The sequence below is a fragment of the Aulonocara sp. 'chitande type north' Nkhata Bay genome, linkage group LG11 (genome assembly GCF_057382095.1).
Source record: "Aulonocara sp. 'chitande type north' Nkhata Bay isolate Kocher_YH1m ecotype deep benthic linkage group LG11, A_spYH_male_GT1.1, whole genome shotgun sequence".
NCBI classification, from domain to species: Eukaryota; Metazoa; Chordata; class Actinopteri; order Cichliformes; family Cichlidae; genus Aulonocara; species Aulonocara sp. 'chitande type north' Nkhata Bay.
The window spans coordinates 39,984,965-40,006,385 of record NC_141354.1 but is presented as its reverse complement, the minus strand read 5'-3'; the positions used below and the strand labels follow the sequence as shown (position 1 = coordinate 40,006,385).

The 21,421-nt window shown below is 45.4% G+C and overlaps 1 protein-coding gene across 1 annotated transcript; it reads left to right on the top strand.

The window, feature by feature from the left end:
* decr1 (2,4-dienoyl CoA reductase 1, mitochondrial) lies at positions 1-12,234 on the top strand. The gene is made up of 10 exons (XM_086312743.1): positions 1-142; positions 9,862-10,061; positions 10,484-10,541; positions 10,620-10,706; positions 10,804-10,951; positions 11,124-11,223; positions 11,336-11,408; positions 11,499-11,642; positions 11,782-11,844; positions 11,945-12,234. Exons 1-10 carry the CDS (start codon positions 77-79, stop codon positions 12,002-12,004), a joined length of 999 nt encoding a protein of 332 aa, XP_086168869.1. The 5' UTR covers positions 1-76; the 3' UTR covers positions 12,005-12,234.
* Positions 12,235-21,421: the final 9,187 nt, after the last annotated feature.

Here is a 21,421-nt window from a genome sequence, read left to right as displayed (position 1 = left end):
TTTTCCGTTTTGACGTTCCTGCCGCTCCTGCTTTACTTAGTACGACCCGTTATGACGCCTTCGTGAGCCGACGAAGATGGCGGCGCGTGTCGTGGGGAGAACAGGGAGGCTCGTGGCAGTCGTAAGGAGCTCCGCTGTGCGCGTGAGGGAAACTTTAATTATGCAGCATTTTGTTGATGCCCTCACTCGGGCGTCTGTGACGTCAGAAAGCGGACTGTTTGAGCGATGATAGAGTAAATACGTTTTTTAGGGTGTTGACCTCTCACCCAGCTATCGCATGTCCACCTGAGGCGTGTGCCTCAGCGCACAGGCAGCTGAGTGGTTGATTAGAAGTTCCCATGAATTCAGCCAGATGTGAGCAGTACACTGTATATGTCAGGATATTAGATTATAAGGCAATGCGTATTTTATAGGGCTGAACGATTATGGAAAATAATCTAATTGCGATTTTTTGCCCCAATATTGCGATTGCGATGCGATATGCGATTATTTTTTAAGGTATTTGTCTTCTGTATTATTAAACAAAGACAAGCAATACATCATATAGTATGGCCAATACTATATTACATTAATTTTAAACTGTTCTTTCCTGGAAGACAGACCTCTGTTATGATGACATGAGGTGATGCATGAATTGATGACTGACATTTTTATTTAACTTCTTCAATCACAACAGTATATTTGAACATACACAATAGTTTATTTTTAGCTTACAAACATCTGAGCATAAAGTGCTGACAAGGAACCCTGGTGTAAACATTAAAATGAAAGTCAGTGCAATGTGCAGATTGCAGAAATATACATTAAAAAAAATCAGTGGCTTTACCACACTCAGTTTTTCGACATCTGTGAACTACCGGTACTAGACAGTCATTAAATTAAAAAATAATATTAAATAAATAAAACTAATAAATAAAAAATGCACACATCTTACTGATCTCTGCAGTCAGTAACATTACACATAAAGTGCAAACATAATAGCAATTGTATAAACACACACACAAACACGCCTTTAAATTAAAACTGGCTGAACATCTTGATTATCTGCAGTAAGTAACAGCAACACAGCACAAACTAAAGTGCACAATGAGTATGGCTCAGCTAGCCATAATCATCCTAGCTCACAGGTTTTTTGCTAGGAAGACCAGCATATCTACTTTTGCTGGCTTTAAGGATGAGCGAGTGCAGGTCACTATATTCCCTCCAGTGCTGAACAGACGCTCTGAGGGGGCACTTGTGGCTGGCACACACAGATATTTGCGGGCCATCTTGCACAGTCGTGGAAAGTGAATGTTGTGCACCTTCCACCAGGCTAAGGGATCATCCTCTCCGTCAATGACAGGGGTCAACAGGTAACTATTCAACTCTGCCTCCACGACATCTTCAAGTGGCAGAGGCAAAGCTGAAGAGGCCGCACTGGTCCTCAGACGGTCGGGTAGGCCGGATGTAAACGGCCGTGAAATTGGACGGTCTAGCCTTCTGATTAGCGTCACCGCTGTCTCGGTGGAGTTTAATAAACTCGGCCGTCTGCTTCTTGCTATCTAAAATATAACCAGACACTGGCGTAAATTCTCGACTGTCTCATACTTCTGTTTAATCAGTTTTCTGTTTGACGTTTAGTCAGCTGTGTGAAAACCAAGGAGGAACCCACCCGGGGGATTAATAAAGTTTTATTTTATCTAATCTAATAACTTTAATCTCAGCCAAACCGATTTACTCACGAACAAACAAAACACTGAAAAAAGCCCAACAATAACATTTTTAGGTTGTCTAAGTGACTTATATATTACGTTTAACCCGAGCAGCGAAACTCCGCGGTGATCTGAACATGATGTGCCGGGAGTTGTGCCGTTCTCGGCCGCATCAGTAACCCTCGAGCTCCCGGCTAGCTGTCGAGCTGGTGGGTAACAGACGCCTCCGAAAACGTCGAAGCACTTTTGCAAATATGCGATATCTTGATAAACCGAGCAGATATTTGATGTTTACACAACTAGTTTCTCGCCTGAAAATATGTTAAAAGTTTATTTTGTGACCCAGAAAGATTAATAAGAGTAATTTTAAAACTTAGTAGCGGCCGCCATTGCTGGAAACTGGAGCTTGGCTGGGCCGCGCTATGAATTCTGGGATATGGTGGGCCACGAAGGACACACCCGACCCATCCTTCAAATTCGGGGAAAAGGAGGACGCATTTGTCGGCTACATTCGGAGGAGTCTATGAATTTGGACAGCCTTCGGCGCGTCGCTGTGACGTAATCGGTCTACAAATGCGGCCTCAGGAGGATGCAGCCCATGAATTTGGACATGTCCAGAGTATAATCGCAGCCTTTGCGGTTAGAAAATTGCACTTGATCATGTCGCGATATTATCGCAAATGCGATATATCGTTCAGCCCTAGTATTTTATATTTCTCACTAATTTCCCCCTATCTCAGTTACTGTGCTGAAGTGCGGGGGAATACATATGCGAGTAATATAAAACCTGTATACTTGTTACAGAAGAAAGTGGTACGAATGGTTCATAATGTTAAATATAGAGAACATACAAATAATCTGTTTATAAAATCGAATTTGTTGAAATTATAAGATTTAGTGAAATTACAAACATTATTAATCATGTTCAAGGCAAAAAATAATACATTACCTCTGAAGTTACAAAGTTTATTTGTATTGTGTTCAGGAAGTGGGGATTGTAGAAGGAAATTTTATTTGAGGCATCAGTTTGCTAGGACCTCACAAAGGCAAATGTGTCTGACGGTTAGCGGTATAAGAACATGGAATTCTCTTCATGATAATCTTAAGAGTTGTACAAATATACACCGTTTTAAAATGTGTTACACGCTTAAAACGATAACTGGGCTAAATGTGGAAGGAACAGTTCTTCTGTGCCATCAAGTAGAATCAGAATCAGAGAGACTTTATTTATCCCCAAGGGGGCAATTAACATACAACAGAGCAGCATGACGTTGAAGATAAGGACAGGGCATAAACAGGTAATAAGAGTGAGATAATAAATACACAGAATATACAGTATATACACAGTTTTAAAATTTTACAGTTTTAAAATTAAAGTGACTGAAAGGTCAGTAAATAACTGTAAGTGACTATAAGTGAATGAATTGTCGGTAGTATAAGAAGAGTTTATGTTTCTGGTGTGGGGAATGGTCTTATCAGCTGGAGTTAGTCCTGCAGGAAATGCAGCGGAGGCGCCGCCCGGAGGGGAGCCACTGAAATGCAGGGTGAAGAATGTGAGAGGGGTCATTGATGATTTTGGCTGCCTGTCTAAGGACCTGTTGGCTGAAAACCGGTGCAAGAGTAGTATTTTTGTAGTATTTTATATTAGTAGAATTGTATATTGTTGATTATATTCATTTGTTGTTTTGTTTTGCATTGTTAAATATAGATAAATGTTAGAGTGCGCCCACTTGTAAGATTGATTGGAGTTCAGATAGGGGGCAGGTGCTTATAACAATTTATTCCTCTTCCTGCTCCTTTTCACCTATGGGTGCGGTGCTATATTAATATGAATGAGGACTTGTGTGAAGGAAATCAAATACTGCTGAACCATGTGTGAAACAAATAAAATTTAAAAAAAAAAAAAAAATGAAATGAAAATGCATTAGTTGTGCCGCTTCTTAATGATGGTATCTTAGCTAACAACCCCAACTACCAGGTTCAACTTGTAATTGGCTAAAAATAACTTAACCTACCGGTGAGAGGGACGTTGCTAGCTGGCAGTTGTTGGTTTTTTTTTGTTTTTTTTTGTTTGTTTTTTTTGTGTGTCCCGTTTGGATCTTTAGCCATCAGAATTGTTGTCTTAAGGCCAAGAAAGATGCCAAGCGGATTTATTTTACCAAGTGGATCATCATGGCCTTGCCATATTGGTCCATTTGATTGACCTTTATTATAATTATGAATTTATTTTATTTTTGGTTGCTACAAACGGGACAGACATGACTGGGGGATAGGACAGGGAGAAAGAATGAAAGAAAGAGAGGGAGAGAAAGAAAACCAAAGGGGAGAAGAGACGGTGAGAAGGGGGGGAAGAAAGAAAAAAAATGCCTGGATCACCTGTATGGAGGAAAAAAAACAAGAGAAAGCAAACAACAAAGAGCAACATAATAAAAAAACAGCACCATCACAATAAACTAGCTAGCAGTAGATATCAGTAGATACTAAACATTAAACGATATTGTGCAGCACGCAAGATAAACAGCGCACAATGTGCTTTGAGGCAGCAGCCAAGAAAGCTGTAGTCCGCGTCTGTGAACACCCGGGTGTACACCTGTGTGGATCAGCATGCTTGTATTCCAAAGGTTTCTCCATGTAACGATCTGCTAGGAAGTGTGGGGAGCCATAGCCCCGTCCCCCAGGGCATGAAGCAGGTATGGAGGAGCTCCAGGCCCCAGACATCCAGAGGCCCCAGAGTACGAGGACCCGAGGAGGACCACCAAAGGGGGGGAACCGTGCCACCCTCCTGGGAAGAGCTGAGTATAGCCCCAAAGGAGAGGTCACCCAGCAGCTACGGAGCAGAGGCCAGAGGGGGTTGCAGTGGCGTGCCCGCGGGCTCTGCCGGCAGCCAGCTGTGCCAGAGAGGACCAGGCCTCAGGCTGTACCCCACCCCCCGGAAGGGGCCCAGCCGGGCCACAGGCGCCAGGCCCCGCCAATCGGCCACCAGGAGTGAGCCGGTACATACATGAGCCCCCAGCCCCAGACACCAAGAACCACCAACACACCAACGTCTAAGGGCATCAGCAACTGGCAGGGAGTGTGGTGAGCGGAGATAGGCCTCCATACCTCGGAGAGCTTGAGATGTTCCCAGAGAGGTGAAGTCTAAGACCCAAGCTGACATATAGACACAGACGAACAGGCACACGCAGACATAAAACGTGCATTCCCACCCCCATATACACAACCAAATACTCGGCACTCACCCAACGTGTAGACAGACACAAATAGACACTGCACAAACAGTCGCACTCCCCAAACATACTCTATATCCCAGGTCCAGGTACCCCCGCCCCCAGAGGGGCAAGCCGCACCTAGACCCAGGAGATGTAACCCTTCTCTCTGGGGTGGAGGCAAGCGGACCACCTCCTTATCTGCAGTAGTAGGGAGGCCCCGCATCCCAGACCCCAATCTGACGGCCAGCACCTCCCCCCTGCTCCCCAGCCCTGACGGCTGATAGAACCGGGGTGAGTGAAGAAGCTTCTGATAGGTTAGTAGAGTCCATGTGAGTAAATTGGTGGCACACCTGTGGATGCATATAAGGCAAAACACAGAGCCTGCAGGGCTCGCAAAATCGCTAGCCCGATGACTGAATGTAGTGTAAAGCGCTTTGGGGTCCTTAGGGACTGAGGAAAGCGCTATACAAATGCAGGCCATTTAGTCAAATGGTTGTTTGCCAAAACTCATCAGAACATGTATCCAGTACTTAGTGTTTCCTTTTTAGATGCCATTTGTTTCTTTTCGAATTCATATTTATTAAGTTTTGCAGGCTTGTTTGCTCAACAAGGCTAAATAATTATATAAACGTTTCTGAATCTAAATAGTGGACTTTGGTATAATTAAACAATAAGTGTAGTGCAGGTCTATGATGATTTTTAGTGCTACTATTGTCTAGTTTTGATTCTGGTTCTGTTTTGGTTAAGTCCTAAGTAGTCCTGATTTTGAACTGTTGTAGTCCTGTTTTAATTCCAGATCAGTTCTGGGTCTGGTTGAATTGGGGTTTAGTCCTCGTGTCTTGATACAGCCCTGACTGTGTTCTCAATCAATCAGTATCAAAATACTTTATTGATCCCTGGGGGAAATTATTTTTCGTTACAGTGCTCCATTATAAACAAACATTAACAAAGACAGACAACACACTAACTAAGAATAGCACAATATATACAGGCATATATATACATAAAAGTCACTTATTAATAAATAGCTGAAAAAGAACATGTGCAAGAAGGGTGTAGCTGTTGCAGTAACCAGTGTGTTAGGTGGATGCGTTGTACAGGGAGCCACAGGCAGGAAAGATTTCCTGTGTCGTTCAGTGGTGCTTTTCGGTAATCTCAGTCTCTCACTGAACGAGCTCCTGTGACTGACCAGCATGTCATGGAGTGGGTGGGAGGTGTTATCCAACATTGTCTTTATCTTGGACAGCATCCGCCTCTCTGACACCACCTTGAGGGAGTCCAGCTCCATCCCCACAACATTACTGGCCTTACGGATCAGTTTATCCAGTCTGTTGGCATCTGCTGCCCTCAGCCTGCTCCCCCAGCATGCAACAGCATAGAGGATCGCACTGGCCACAACAGACTCATAGAAAATCCTCAGCATTTTCTGGCAGATGTTGAAGGACCTCAGTCGCCTCAAAAAATAGAGACGACTCTGGCCCTTCCTGTAAAGTGCTGTGGTGTTTTTAGCCCAGTCCAGTTTATTGTCAATGTGTACTCCAAGGTATTTATAGTCCTCCACAATGTCAACACTGAACCCCTGGATTGAAACAGGGGTCAAGTGTTTCCTGGTCTTCCTGAAGTCCACGATCAGTTCCTTGGTCTTTGCCACGTTGAGCTGCAGATGATTCTGCTCACACCACGTGACAAAGGAGTCGACCACAGCCCGGTACTCTGTCTCATCATCCCTGCTGATGCATCCAACCACCAGGAGGAAGCTGGAGTTTCCACTCCAGCTTCCTCCTGTAATTGTCCTTAGCCTTTCTGATCTTGTCCTTTAGTAACACCTGGACCTTCCTCACCTCCTCTTTGTTGCCCCCTCTGAAAGCCCTCTTCTTGTTGTTGAGGAGGGCTTTGATGTCCTTAGTCACCCACGGCTTGTTATTTGGGTAACAATGAACAGTCTGAGCTGGAACAATGGAGTCGGTGCAGAAAGTTATGTAGTCTGTGATACACTCAGTAAGCCCATTGATGTCCTCGGCGTGAGGCTCACAGAGTGTTTCCCAGTCGGTCACCTCGAAACAGCCCTGTAGTTCTGCTAAGGCCTCCTCTGACCACCTCCTAACAGTCCTGGTGGTCACAGGTTCCCGCCTCAAAATTGGCACATAGCGGGGGGTGAGGTGAATCAGGTTATGATCTGACCTACCAAGTGGGGGGAGGGAGGAGGAGCTGTATGCATCCTTGACGTTAGCATACAGTAGGTCTAAAATTTTCTCTCCCCTGGTGGGACAGTCCACATATTGTTTGAATGTTGGTGTATTGTCCAGTGATACATGGTTGAAGTCACCCGAGATCACAATAAAGGCACTCGGGTGCTGAGTCTGTAACCGAGCTATGGCAGAGTGGATAGTGTCACATGCAGCTGTGGGGTTAGCAGAGGGAGGAACATAAACAGCCACCAAGATGACGTGAGAGAATTCCCTGGGTAAATAATACGGCCTGAGTCCAACAGCACACAGTTCAGTGTCCGGGCAACAAATCCTTTCTTTGATTGTTATGTTGGCAGGGTTACACCACCGGTTGTTAACTACAGCAAGCCCACCTCCTTTCCGCTTACCGCTAGCGATGCTGTCGCTGTCCGCCCGAACAGTGTGGAAGCCTTCCACGGAAGCATTCTCATCGGGAATGTCCTGGTGCATCCATGATTCGGTGAAACACATCAGGCTACACTCTCGGTATTCCCTCTGACTCCGTACCAGTGCTGAGAGCTCGTCGATTTTATTCGATAACGATTGCACATTTCCCATCACGATAGACGGCAGACACGGTTTATACCTCCTCCTCGCTTCGAGCCTCTGCTGTCTCACCGTCTCTTTCTTCTCTTCTGTCCTTGACCTCTGCATCCCCGATGTGTTTTCCTCCAAATTTCAGCTGGTACTTCTGCGGGCCTGGCCAGCGAGCCGGCCGGCATCAGGGCGATCAGCTGATCTCTGGAGTAAACAGTCCGTGAGTGTAGGAGATGTGCCGCGGTCCCGTTCCATGATAAAAGTAACAGTTCCACGGCCACCAGAAGAACAAAAACTCTCTCAATCCACATGATTGAGTAAAAGATAATAAACGGATGAAAATACAAGTCAGAAAAAAAGAATACGTAAGAAAACAGAGCTAAACTAAGAGAAAAAGCAGGAGCGACTGTAACAGGCTGCACGCTGGTTGGCGCATGCGCACTAAAAGACTGTCTTGCTGCTTAATTAAAAAACTAGTTTAAGGTGCCCTTCATATGTGATATATATTTTTTTCCTATATGAAGTCATTCTTTTTAGAACAAAACACAGCCTAATAAATCTTTCAGTCATTTCTAACCCCCCCCCCCCCCCCACTCTCAAAAATCGAGAGTGTTCCTTATGTATGAATTCTGATTGTGCTTACTGACCTCGAACCGATTTTGGCTGCAGAAATCTGTTAAAAATGTTTTAGTGTAACTTTGGTAAGCAGCACTGCTTGATGGATCGTCAGAGCATTACGGCTGCCGTAGGGAGGAGCTTCGCGGAGTAATCTGCGTCCAAAACTCCGTCGCCTTCAGGTCCCAAAGTCAAAGACACTGAGAGTTAAAAACGGTCTAAATTCTTTCATCTTTAATTAAATCATCAGCGTTGCTGCTTTACCAGGTGTAACAATTAAGTTTTACATCCAGGCATCCATGAAAACAGAATTCATTAAATTTCACAGAGTTAGAAGTTAACAGGAAGTTAGCTCGCTAGCTTCCACCTAAACATTTCATACCATGTTCTGACTGAGATTTTTGAAACTAATTCAAACGTACAGCTCTGCTGCCACTTCTAACATAAAGACAGAAAACTAAACAGCAGTGGCGTTTGCAGGGTTACTGAAGTTGGACTACCTGGTATATAATGTTGTGCTACGTGATTGCTAGCGACACAGCTATGTTAGCATAACATTAGCACAGTGAAGCTGGAGGATGAAGCCAACTTTTTTCCCACTCGATAAAAGTTAACGTGAGGGATTCTGGTGGTCAGGGACAAATGCAGTCGCATAGCAGGATGCTATACACGGGCCAAACTTCAGTCAGGAGAACAACTGAGATTATTCATCCACAATACGAGGTTAGTTATTAATATACTGCAACAACATGGGAACAGAGCAGCTGCGAGAGAATTCAACATTAATGAATCGATGTTACGGAAGTGGAGGAAGCGCAGTTTTTGGCTTTCCCCATATTTCAAAAGTGCTTCATCTCTTTGCTATGACTGTCGCCCGCCATAATTTCCAGATGATAATGGTTGCAGCCGTTGCGATGCTTTCGACCAAAACAGGCGCAGCTTGATGACATCATCAACATGCGCTATCACGATAGAGCGATATAGTCAAAATCTCTATCGTTGGCCAAATTTATATCGTTTCTATCGTATATTGTTTATATCGCACTATACAACCATCATCAGCTAAAATTCATATGAATCTCTGCTACACTTGATGTAACTGTGTTCTTTACTTTAAACCATCGCAGTGCAGCAAACTAACCTGTTTATCCTGCTCTAACCTGCAGAGGATTTTAAATAACAGTTAGTCCGCCTCAGATTGATTTACAGCAGGTTTCACAATATGAAACAGCCGCACAACTACTGTAACCTGCACATTTTCACTTTATTCTCCAAACGATTATTAACAGGTTTTTCTTAACGTGGCCCTGATACTCCGTAGAGCAATGAGACTGATCAGTTTCATCAGAGTAAATAAGCATGCGATTGGTGGTGGTTAGATGAACTTCCTGTCAGGAGATTAATGAGATCAATAAGCCCCGACTCAGTTACACACTTATTTACTAGAAGGACTCACCTGTCAGGTACATTTTGAGAGTTCAAATTGGAAGAGTCTATCAATAAAGAGGCTAACTGATGCTCAATGTAATCAATCACTACTTTTACCGGATTGATGAAGTGATTAATCGTATGTGTTTGCAGCTCCAGTCGAGGCTCCACGGGTCAACAGGTCTCCGCTCCGGGTCGCAGGCCAACTTTTTTCCGCCCCTTGAAGACGCCATGCTGCCCTCGGGAAGCTTCAATAACCGTATGGCCTTAATCACAGGAGGAGGGACAGGGCTGGGGCGCGCCATGACTGCCACCCTGTCGCAGCTGGGAGCGCAGTGCATCATTGCCAGCAGGTTAGAGGTCACATGACCATAATCTGTTTTAAATCTGATCGTCAGCGCAGGAACTGTCGATTTCATCACGATGTTTGCAGAGATCCTGCAGAACCAGCTGGTGAAGGTGAAGAGAGGCCCATTAAAACCGCACCGTTAACTTTAACCTCTCCTCTCTCATTATTAAGAATCGTCACACTGAGGTTTACCTCAGTTATTTTTGATAGCAGGGAAAACCTGTTTTCATACATTAGACCAGAACTCTAGAGAGCCTCTGAGTTCTCCTCTTCAGTAACCTGACTTTATAGATGAGTCGGTGCCTTTTTCATCAGAGCAACATTCGGATCTTCCTCCATCTCCTCTTTAAACCAAGCAGCCACCAGAACTCAAAACCAGCCGCGAGCACTGTCTGAACCCTGATTCCATCTTGGTTTGTGCTTCAGGAAGCTGGACGTCCTGCAGCGGACAGCTGAGGAGATCAGCAGCCAAACTGGAAACAAGGTCAGAACCAGAATCTGGATCCAGTACAGACTCTGTGTAATCTGTCCTGGTCCAAACGAGTTGTCTCTTTGTCCTCAGGTGCATGCGGTGCAGTGTGATGTCAGCGATCCTCAGGCCGTCTCTCAATGTGTTGATCAGATTGAGGCTCTGACTGGACTTCCTGATGTAAGCACACACACACCAAACACTCACCTCTTTCTGGATCTCTGAGGCCCCTCATTGGCTGACCCGTACCCCAAACCTTCCATCCTGATTGGTGCAGGTAATAATCAACAATGCTGCAGGAAACTTTGTCTGTCCGTCAGAACGTCTGTCGCCAAACGCCTGGAAGACCATCACCGACATCGTCCTGAACGGGACAGCGTTTGTCACCTTGGAGCTCGGAAAGAGGCTGATCCAGAACCAGAAAGGTAGAGAAACCTTTTGCTGTCCAGCTGTTGATTGGCTCTTTAGGCATAGAGTGCCACCTTTTTTGGCATTCGAGACTTCTCTCCGAGAATCTGTTCAGATGTCTTTCACTGTCTCGCTCTGATCATGTGTATCAGGTATGTTGCGGTCTGGTTTTTATTGTTGTTTGTTTAGGAGCATCCTTCCTTGCCATCACCACCATATATGCTGAGTCTGGTTCTGGTTTTGTGGTCCCGAGTGCTTCAGCAAAGGCCGGAGTTGAGGCGCTCTACAAGTAGGTTAAATTCCATTTTGATTTCGGAGGTCACTCTGTAAGGTTAGATGACCTTGAACGTCTCACAGCATCACCTGTGGTTAGCATTATTAGTGTTGTGGCTGTGTCTCAGGTCTCTGGCAGCAGAATGGGGGCGCTATGGCCACAGATTCAACATCATCCAGCCTGGACCAATCAGAACAAAGGTGCCACCCACGTGACTGTAGCGGCTGGTGTTTGTTATCTTCAGTTTGTTGTTGTTGTTTAGGTTTTTTGGCTTGTTTGGGGGGTTTCAGGGGGCCTTCAGCCGTTTGGACCCAACTGGAGCCTTCGAGAAGATGATCGACCGCATCCCAACGGGCCGACTCGGCACACCAGCTGAGATCGCAAACCTGGCGGCTTATGTGAGCAGCAACTATGCCTCCTGGATGTCTGGAGCTGTGAGTTTAAAATGACCTGGGGTCAAAGGTCAAACAGTTGTAGGGTTGGATGGTTCATGAGGTGTATTTGCGAGGCGCCACTAATTGGTCAGATTGAACTTCCTGCTGAATGTAACAGGAACTGCATGTTTGTTTTCAGGTGATTCGGTTTGATGGAGGAGAGTATGTGTCACTCGCAGGAGAGTTTAATGAACTGCGCAGTGTGAGTGTCGCATTGTGTCCCTCTGCCAATTTCACACCTGAATATTCAGTGGCTCCACCTATTTACTGTATTAACATTTGTTCAACTCTTTGTGTCTCAGGTGACTCCCGATCAGTGGAAGCTACTGGAGGCGATGATCAGAAAGACCAAAGGATCCTGAAAGCACAGTGACACTCATCATAAGACCACCACAGTCATTCAAATCACTCTCTGCAGTGACGATGTAATTATAAACCTGACAGGAGTTCAGATAAGTGAATGAATGATCAATCAGCTGATCTTCAATAGCCAACCTGTTAGCTTACAGCTGGGGTGAGGCTGTCACATGACTGTTTGCACATACTCAGTGTAAATGCTTTGGACAGTTTGATAATAAAAAAGGTCATCTTCTGAGGTCTGAGTTTCTTTTTTGTTTTTGCGTTTTTACTTTTAACAGTTTTTATTCATGATCAGGAAAAGCAAAAACACATAACAAAGCAGACAAGAGAAAAAACCCCAAAGGAAATCACATGCATTAAAGTCATATACCTGTGCAAATACGCATATCGGGGAAAAACAGAAAAGAAAAGAAAACAGAAAGAAGAGAGAAACAAACAAGAAAGAAACAAAAAAAGACTTCCTATTTACCTGAGGACATCTTAAAAGCAGCCACCCCCCCTCAACAGTTGGGACAGATCATTTGGCAAATAAATAAGCAAAGGGGACCAAACATTGAGAAACAGATCCTCATGTCCTCCTAAAACAGCAGCAGTTCTTTCATGAGGAACAACTTTAAATAATTCCCTGTGCCACAAAGAGGGAGGTTTATCCTTAACCCAGTTAATGAGAATACATTTCCTAGCTTTAGCACCAATAGTTTATCACATAGTTTGCGCTGCAAGTGATTTAATGTTAATTCTTTTGAGGGTAGGCTGAGGAGAAAATATCCGGGGTCCCTTTGGAGCCGATTCTTAAAGATATTACTTAGTTCTTGAGATATGGAGCTCCAAAATCTTTTGATTAATTTGCATTCCCAAAAGTAATAAAAAAAGTGCCAGTTTCTTTTTGACATGTACTACAGAAGGGGGAAATATGAGGTGTGATCTTATGCAAGACATTAGCTATAGCTATGAGCTATGTATAGGCAGTGTAGGATTTTGTATTGGGTTTCTCGCAAACGGTTGCAAGTAAAAGTGGATCTACCTATGTTAATACCGATGTTAAAGACTGTGGAATTTTGGAATTTTTAACAAAATTACAAACCTTGAGAAACCCCAAAAAATGGTCTCAAGGAATATTAAAATTTGACTACAGTTGCTCAAAGTTCATCAGTGTGTTGTTTTGAAACAAGTCGCCAATTACCCTTAATTAATTCATTTTTGTGCTGCTCATCGAACATATACTGCGAGACATTCCTGGAACAAATTCTTTGTTTCTCAGTAAAGGAGTCAAGAATGAAGTGCAGTCTTCTCTACCCAATCTTTTACGCATTTCCCTCCAAACCCTTATTGTATTATAAATAATTGGGTTATTATTAATCTCCGTTTGTAATTTTTTTTTGTCACAGACAACTAAGAGGTTCAAGTGCTAATGCAAAGAGGAGTGGGGACGGGGGACAACCTTGCCTCGTGCCGCTCTGCAGTGGAAATGCTGATTGTACACCATTAGTTATGACACAAGCTTTTGGAAGTTTGTAAATAGTTTTAATCCATCCAATAAAACCCTCGCCTAAGCCAAATCTTTTTAATACATTAAATAAGTATGTCCACTCGATTCTGTCAAATGCCTTTTCGGCATCTAAGGATATAACATATTATAATTTGTCTGATTCGAGTATTGTATAATATTTAATTGTCGTCTAATTGTAGATGAGAAACTATTTTGGATAAAGCCTGTTTGATCAGGGTTTATAAGAAGTGGGAGAATGCCCTCAAGCCTCCTTACTAATAGCTTGGATAGTAATTTAGCATCGACATTGATGAGGCTGATCAGCCTGTATGATGAGGTTTAATTTACACTGATGTCACATGTTAGGGGTTTTCTCCTCACACTAGAGTTTTCCTGATGGAGTGTTCATAGAGTTTAGAAGAACACGCTTCAATTTCACAGCACGTCCTGATGCTTCACACAAACCAACAGAAGCACTGAAAGAGACCAAGAGTCATGGGTCTCTTCATTATCCCCAAGAGGCAATCAGCAGGGACCACAAAGACCAGGACAGACCAGAACACCACTGTAAACCAGGAAAGTTGGGGAATGGCTACAATCACAGCATTGTAAGACGGTGATAGACATACCCTTAGGCCCCTCCTCGATTCAGAGATGGTCTTTCCCTTTTCACGCAAATGGCCTCCTTGACTCTGCCCTCAAACCAGCGTTCCTCCCTGTCCAGGATGTTACATCCTCATCCTTGAAAGAGTGTCCACTGGCCTGTAGGTGTAAACAGACTGCAGAGTCCTGGCCTGACGAGGTGGCTCTTCTGTGCTGTAGCCAGAGGTTGTTTGGTTCCCCCGATGTATAAATCCTGCCAATCCTCCTGCACTTAACAGTGTACACTATGTTACTTTGTTTGTGTCGGGGGACCCGATCCTTGGGGTGGACCAATTTTTAGCGCAGCGTTTTAGGGTTTAAAAGCCACAGAGACCTGGTGTTTAGAAAAAATGCGTCTCAGCTGCTCCGATACTCCTGACACGTACGGGATCCCTACAGGTTTTCACTTAGTCAGCGGTTGTGTCATGGTCTGGGTGGGTACCAGTGTTTCTCCCTCCGAGCTGGCATCTCCACCCCTGGGAGGAGCCGCTGTGTTCTGCTTATTGCTCGCACCTGTGGGTAATTAAGCCGGGGACTCATAAGGCCAGCGCACACGACCTCTCTTCGCCAGATTCTCAGCTAACCCTAGTTAGCGCAGGCCACCGCTGTGATTTTGTACACAACTTGCAAACTACCTTATCTCATTCTGTATCTCTCTTTCACAGCCACGCACCAAGTTGCCAGACACGAATCTCCACTCAAGAACACCCATCCTGACATCATCTATAATTGACTGAGACAGGACTCTCTTCCAGACACTAAACCAAGGCACAATGTACATTTCAATTCCTTTAACTTTAAATATGTTTATATTGTCTATCCTGTAAAATAGTCAGATGTCTATTCATATTAATGTACAGAATTCACCTGCTTGCTGCTACTACTGCACATTAACCCAGTGTATATACTATATATATATATATATATATATATATATATATATATATATATATATATATATATGTTCTTCCTCTACACCCCTCCCCCCCCCCCAATTTTTGCACATGTCGAGGAGCGTGTCAGGCTACATTTCACTGTATGTTATACTTGTATAACTATGCATGTGACAAATGAAGAACCTTGAACCTTGAACCATCCAGACGCTGGACGTCCTGACAGTCTCATGGGTTTCTCGCCCTATGCACCTGCCTACCTCCATGCCTCAACGCCAGGGATTTTGGATTTCAGACCACTCACCCGGACCACTCACCCCTCCACGCCACTACTGACCATCCGCGGCAAGTAAGCAGTGCGACACAAAGATAAGATAAGATAAGATAAGATAACTCTTTATTGTCATTGCACAGTCATACATAGTACAGTAGTACAATGAAATTGGAAAAACTGTCCTACGTCGGCACTACATATAACACAACACGACACGATATGACACATCACAACGTAACAAACAACACAACACAGTATATTAACTTAGTATAAAAAAGAAGAATAAGAATAAGGATAGATTGCTTACTTAGCTCAGGCTGCATAAACCCCTTAGGTTTAGGTGTTGCATCTAGTACTTGTTAAACTCACATTTCAGTTTCCTGATTGTGTACACTTGTTGAGAAAACAAACGTTGTCACTGAAACTTTCTACGTGCTGTTCTGCGCCCAGCATTTGCATCCTTTCTCTTTCGAGGCGGCCTTGGCCATGACAGTTTGTCCTTCTCTCCTGGATCGGCTGGAGCTTTCTTTAGGAGCCTTCCCAGCTTTGACAAAAGTCCAGCTGGGATAACCACATTTACTCCGGGCCTTCTTGATGTTCTTCTGCCTCCCTGGCCGCTGTGTCTGTGGGGATGGTGTCCGCTCTGTGTTGTAGCGTCCTGATGACGCCCAGTTTATGCTACAGTGGATGATGAGAGTCAAACCTTAAATACTGATCTGTATATGTAGGTTTACGGTACACGTCAGCTTTTAGATGTCCCCCATTACTGATGGAAATCTCAGTCTAAGAAGGCTAACCTGCCACTTTTCATATCCTCCCTGGTGAATTGGATGTGTCGGTCCACCAAGTTAATATGATCCGTGAATTGTGGTACGTCCTGAGTCAGTAATCAATAGTCCTTCATCAATTGGTCTGGGAAGGTTCTCAGTCATCCAGGTCCTCGTAGTCTAAGGAGCTTGGAAAGAAAAGCGTCTGGACTTCTTTGAGTTGCTTGAAGACGTTTCACCTCTCATCCGAGAAGCTTCTTCAGTTCTAGGATCAAATGGTGGAGAGTCCCAGATTTAAACCCGGTGGGAGTTTCCCCCCAAAGAGGGACGAAGGACCCCCTGATGATCCTCTAATCACATGACCCAAGGTGTGAAACTGGGTGTGGGTCCCAATCAGCCAGAGTTTCGGGTGAGTTCATTGTGAAACCTGGCCCACCCTATCATGTGATTTCCTGAGGACAGATGGCCCAGGATGTGAGTGGGCGTTAAGGCGTCTGGGGAGGATCTCAAAACTGGATTATAGATGGCAGAGAGTTGGTGTCGTAAACCCCGCCTCTGTTCAAAGATGGTCGCTCACAGTGGACATAAATGGCTTCTGTGATGGCCAGTGGGTTGGCCTTGTGTTTTGCTTTTTCTGTTACCTGTTTCTTGCAGGTAGGTGAAGCTGACCAATTATAGATGCAGCAGACCTGAGAAGGCCAGTCCCAGTGTATATAAAGACACCTAGACTGAACCAGCGGAGTCTCTCGCTTGCTCTGGCTCTGGCTCGCTCTGTCTGGCATCCATCTTGTTCATTTGGAAGTTTCAGTTATGGCTGTTATGTCCTTTAAATTGTGTTTAAGTTGCTTTACCTTATTTTCATTAAATATGTCTTACAGTCTTTAAAAACCTGTGTGTGGTCTCCCTCTTGATTGTCACTTCCTATGAGCTGGGTTGTGACACTTCTTTCACTCCTCTTTCAAACCATCTGTCCTCTCTGTCCAAAATGTGAACATTGGCATCCTCGAGAGAGTGACCTTTGACCTTTAGATGCAGATGGACTGCTGCTTGTGAAGTGGCTGTTTGGTCTCTCTGATGTAGAGGTCTGGGCATTCCTCGCTGCACTGTACAGCAAACACCACATTGTTAAGTCTGTGTTTTGGAGTTTTGTCTTTCGGGTGAACCAGTTTCTGTCTGAGCGTGTTGCTGGGTCTGAAATACACTGGGATGTTGTGCTTGGAGAAAACTCTCCTGAGTTTCTCTGATACACCGGCTACATAGGGGATGACAATGTTGTTGCGTCTAGGGATGGGTATTGATAAGATTTTCACGATTCGATTCCATTTTCGATTCTGTTTATCGATTCTTTTTAAAAAGGAGAACACTAAGGTCGATTAGCTCAGAACTTTGTTTTATATCTTCTCTTTGAACAAGATAGAAATTTAGGAGTAACATGGCCTTACAAACCCAGCAGTGAGATCTTAAGAGATCCAGCCTGCGGCTCTTCAATGGGGTGTCACAGGGTCCCCAGGAAAAAACATTGTAAATGTAAAATAATAAAATAAATATTCTTCTGTAGCAATAACAAAGTGTAACATAAATTATTCTGTAGCAATTACACAAGAATATCCAGTAATGTCCCTGCCTACAATTAAACACATTCACTTACTGAAAATCATCTGCTGTGGCAAACGGGTGCAAACCTTTGACCACAAACTGAGTCTCTGCTCGGTGACGTTCGTCTATCCTGCCTGAAAGGAGACGCTACCGGCAGACTGCAGCGAGAACTGCCAGCATCTGAGCCAGACTCTGTCTGTCTCATCATGGTCACTAAATGCACAGTAATGGCAGGTTTGTAATAAGGCAGATCACGCTAACATAATATGTTAGTTGATTATTTACCTGCCGCATTAACAGGAGAGGACGTGCAAACGTTACCGCTGCTGCTGGGTTGAGATTCACGAGTCCGGAGCGGAATTAAAAACACGACATTCATTTAAGGTCATCACGTGTTTTTTGCATATTTGTAGTGTTTCCTCCCGTAAATGAAATCTCTACTTTGCAAGTATTGCAAGTTGCCCTGTTGTCATCCGTTCTCGTAAAGTGTAACCGAGCGTTTGAGCTGCCGTGTTTCCTGCCAGGTAAATGACGCTCTGCAACGTGGTGACGTCATTCGGGGCGACTGGAATCGATAAGGGAATCGTTTGCAAAAATGGCAAACGATTCCAAGGAACTGAAACAGTGGGAACCGGTTCTCAACAAGAACCGGTTTTCCATACCCATCCCTAGTTGCGTCTGTCCTTCTTATCCTCCCTCGCTGGTGTCTGGTCTTCTTTTCTGTGCCTCTTTGCTGACTTTAAGAACGCCCAATTAGGATAGCCGCAGGTTTTAAGTGCTTCCTTTACATGTGTGTGTTCCTTCTTTTCCCCTTCAGGCTTAGAGGGAACATGTTCTGCCCGGTGGTGTAGGGTCCTGATTACTCCAAGTTTGTGTTCCAGAGGGTGATGGGAGTCAAAGAGGAGGTACTGGTCCGTGTGTGTGGGCTTCCGGTAAACTTCGATGTTGCCGTTCTCTTCAATGTGCACAGGGGGTCCGCCACTGACAGGGGAAGTGGTGGTAGGGGGGAGATAGGCCTCCTCTGCACCCTGGTGACATACCCCTACTCCAAGGCCCTGCATGTGTGGGTGGTTGTGGTGAAGCGGGAAGAGGGAGGCAGCTGGAGATGGGGAGGGAAGGAAGGGAGGGGCAAGTGACCCCTCCCTGGGGCCAGCTCCCCCGCTGACCCCAGTAGGTACCCCCATACTCCGCGACCCGCCAGGGAAAGGGGGCCCAGGCCCATCCAGACCGGGCCCAGTGCAGCAGCGCCGCCCGGCCCCACAGAGCCCGGGACAGTCCACCCAACCCCACCACAGAGAAAACTGCACCCACCCCACCATCCACTCATCTTCCAGACTACATAAGACAATAAACACCCAGGCTGAGATCTTCCTCCACCTCTCCTGTATCTCCCCCTCCTGCAGAGGGAGCTCCTGAGGAGAGGAAAGCTCCTGCAAGATGTGACAATCTCCCCCACCAGTTGAAGAGCCCCCCCAGGTGGCTCGACGCACCGGCGGCACCCTGCTCCAGGGCTGGGCCCCCATGCACCCACCCGCCCACAACCCCGGCAACACACCAACCAGGACCCAAGCCCCCGAGGCCCTGTCCGGGTCCCAGCCCAGAGACGGAGCGCCCCCAGAACCTCACGCCCATCCCGGACCCACCCAGGGGCAGCCAGGCTACCAGGTCAGTAACCCACGTCCGTCAGCACAGACCCTCCCCTAGCCCCGCTGCACGCAGCCGCGAGGAAACAGTCACCGGAGAGCCAACAGAGCCCCTAACCGGACATGACCGCTACCCCGGAACACACACATGTAAAGGAAGCACTCAAAACGTGCGGCCATCCTAAATGGGCGTTCTTAAAGTCAGCAAAGAGGCACAGAAAAGAAGACCAGACACCAGCGAGGGAGGATAAGAAGGACAGACGCAACAACATTGTCATCCCCTATGTAGCCGGCGTATCAGAGAAACTCAGGAGAGTTTTCTCCAAGCATGACATCCCGGTGCATTTCAGACCCAGCAACACGCTCAGAGAGAAACTGGTTCACCTGAAAGACAAAACTCCAAAACACAGACTTAACTCATTCACTGCCAGCCATTGGCAGTGAATGAGTTAAACCCATTGACTCATTCACTGCAATTGACGGCTATAGACGTCAATGGCAGTGAATGAGTTAACAATGTGGTGTATGCTGTACAGTGCAGCGAGGAATGCTCAGACCTCTACATTGGAAAGACCAAACAGCCACTTCACAAGCGCATGGCACAACACAGAAGAGCCACCTCCACAGGACAAGACTCAGCGGTCCATCTGCATCTAAAGGTCAAAGGTCACTCTTTGAGGATGCCAATGTTCACATTTTGGACAGAGAGGACAGATGGTTTGAAAGAGGAGTGAAAGAAGCATCTATGTCCACTGTGAGCGACCATCTTTGAACAGAGGCGGGGTTTACGACACCAACTCTCTGCCATCTATAATCCAGTTTTGAGATCCTCCCCAGACACCTTAACGCCCACTCACATCCTGGGCCATCTGACCTCAGGAAATCACATGATAGAGTGGGCCAGGTTTCACAATGAACACACCCGAAACTCTGGCTGATTGTGACCCACACCCAGTTTTACACCTTGGCTCAGATGATTAGAGGATCATCAGGGGTCCTTTTGTCCCTCTGTGGGGGGAAACTCCCACTAGGTTTATATCTGGGACTCTCCACCATTTGACCTTAGAACTGAAGAAGCTTCTCGGATGAGAGGTGAAACGTCTTCAAGCAACTCAAAGAAGTCCAGACGCTTTTCTTTCCAAGCTCCTTAGGCCTTCATCAATTGGCTTTGTTCAATGGTCATAACAATTCGCATATTAATGATCAAGGAACTGAGCTCCCACGCCATTGTTCATTCAGTGGTGCTGGTTTCAGTCATTGTGCAAATGTCCTGTTTATATGGTTGGGGAAACCTGCAGTCAGCTGAGACTGAAGAAGTCACCTGGATGAGTGACAAAACATTTCTCCCACTGAAAACGTCCAGATGAACAGAATCAACCTTTTGGGATTTCCTTACCTGGATGATTGAGCATGCATCAAGACACTGCACAGATTCATTTTCTAACATGCCTTTATTTGATTATTCATTCCCCAAATGCCATATATTTACTCGAGGACTTAAACTGAGCAGCACCTGTCATTATAAACAGGTGAAGCTTGGCTGATGCCGTGATGTCAGTGGAGATGGGAAAATTCTCACAGTGATCATGGATTTGGATACCTCTGTCGTAACCAAGATGCTGTGATGGACCTGGAGGAAACATTTGACACCCTGCAACAGAACTGGTCTGTGACAAACCTGCAATGTTCAGCTGCTCACACCGGAGCAGACACCTGTCCCACAGGCTGATGCGAGTTTGAACATTTGCCCAAAATGCACTTTGTAAAGTTTCCTTCAGCAAATGATCAGAAACAGATCAAACATCAGGTACCCGTCTCTGCTCCTCTGTGTCACTGAGATTCTATGCTAAGACACTTCAGGGTCGTGGAGGGGTGGAGCCTATTCCAGCTGTCATAGGCTGAAAGGTGGAGTACAACTGGACAGGTGGCCAATCTGACACAACGAGATAAACCAACATTCATGGCAATGGCAGGTTTATTATCACCAGTTAACCGGATGAGGAACCTGGAGAACCCTCAAAGAGACAGGAGAACACCCCTGTTTCAGCATCCCTGTGAGGATGAGGATGATGAAGGTTTCTGAATTTGGTGAGGTGAGGAGGTTCCAGCATGTTC

What these genes read in the sequence shown, in the direction of transcription:
- decr1 (XM_086312743.1), top strand. Translation starts at nt 77, where the DNA reads ATGGCGGCGCGTGTCGTGGGGAGAACAGGGAGGCTCGTGGCAGTCGTA. An exon ending in CAGTGCATCATTGCCAGCAG is followed by an intron (nt 10,062 to 10,483) that starts GTTAGAGGTCAC and finishes TTTGTGCTTCAG; the next exon opens with GAAGCTGGACGTCCTGCAGC. An exon ending in GCTGATCCAGAACCAGAAAG is followed by an intron (nt 10,952 to 11,123) that starts GTAGAGAAACCT and finishes TTGTTTGTTTAG; the next exon opens with GAGCATCCTTCCTTGCCATC.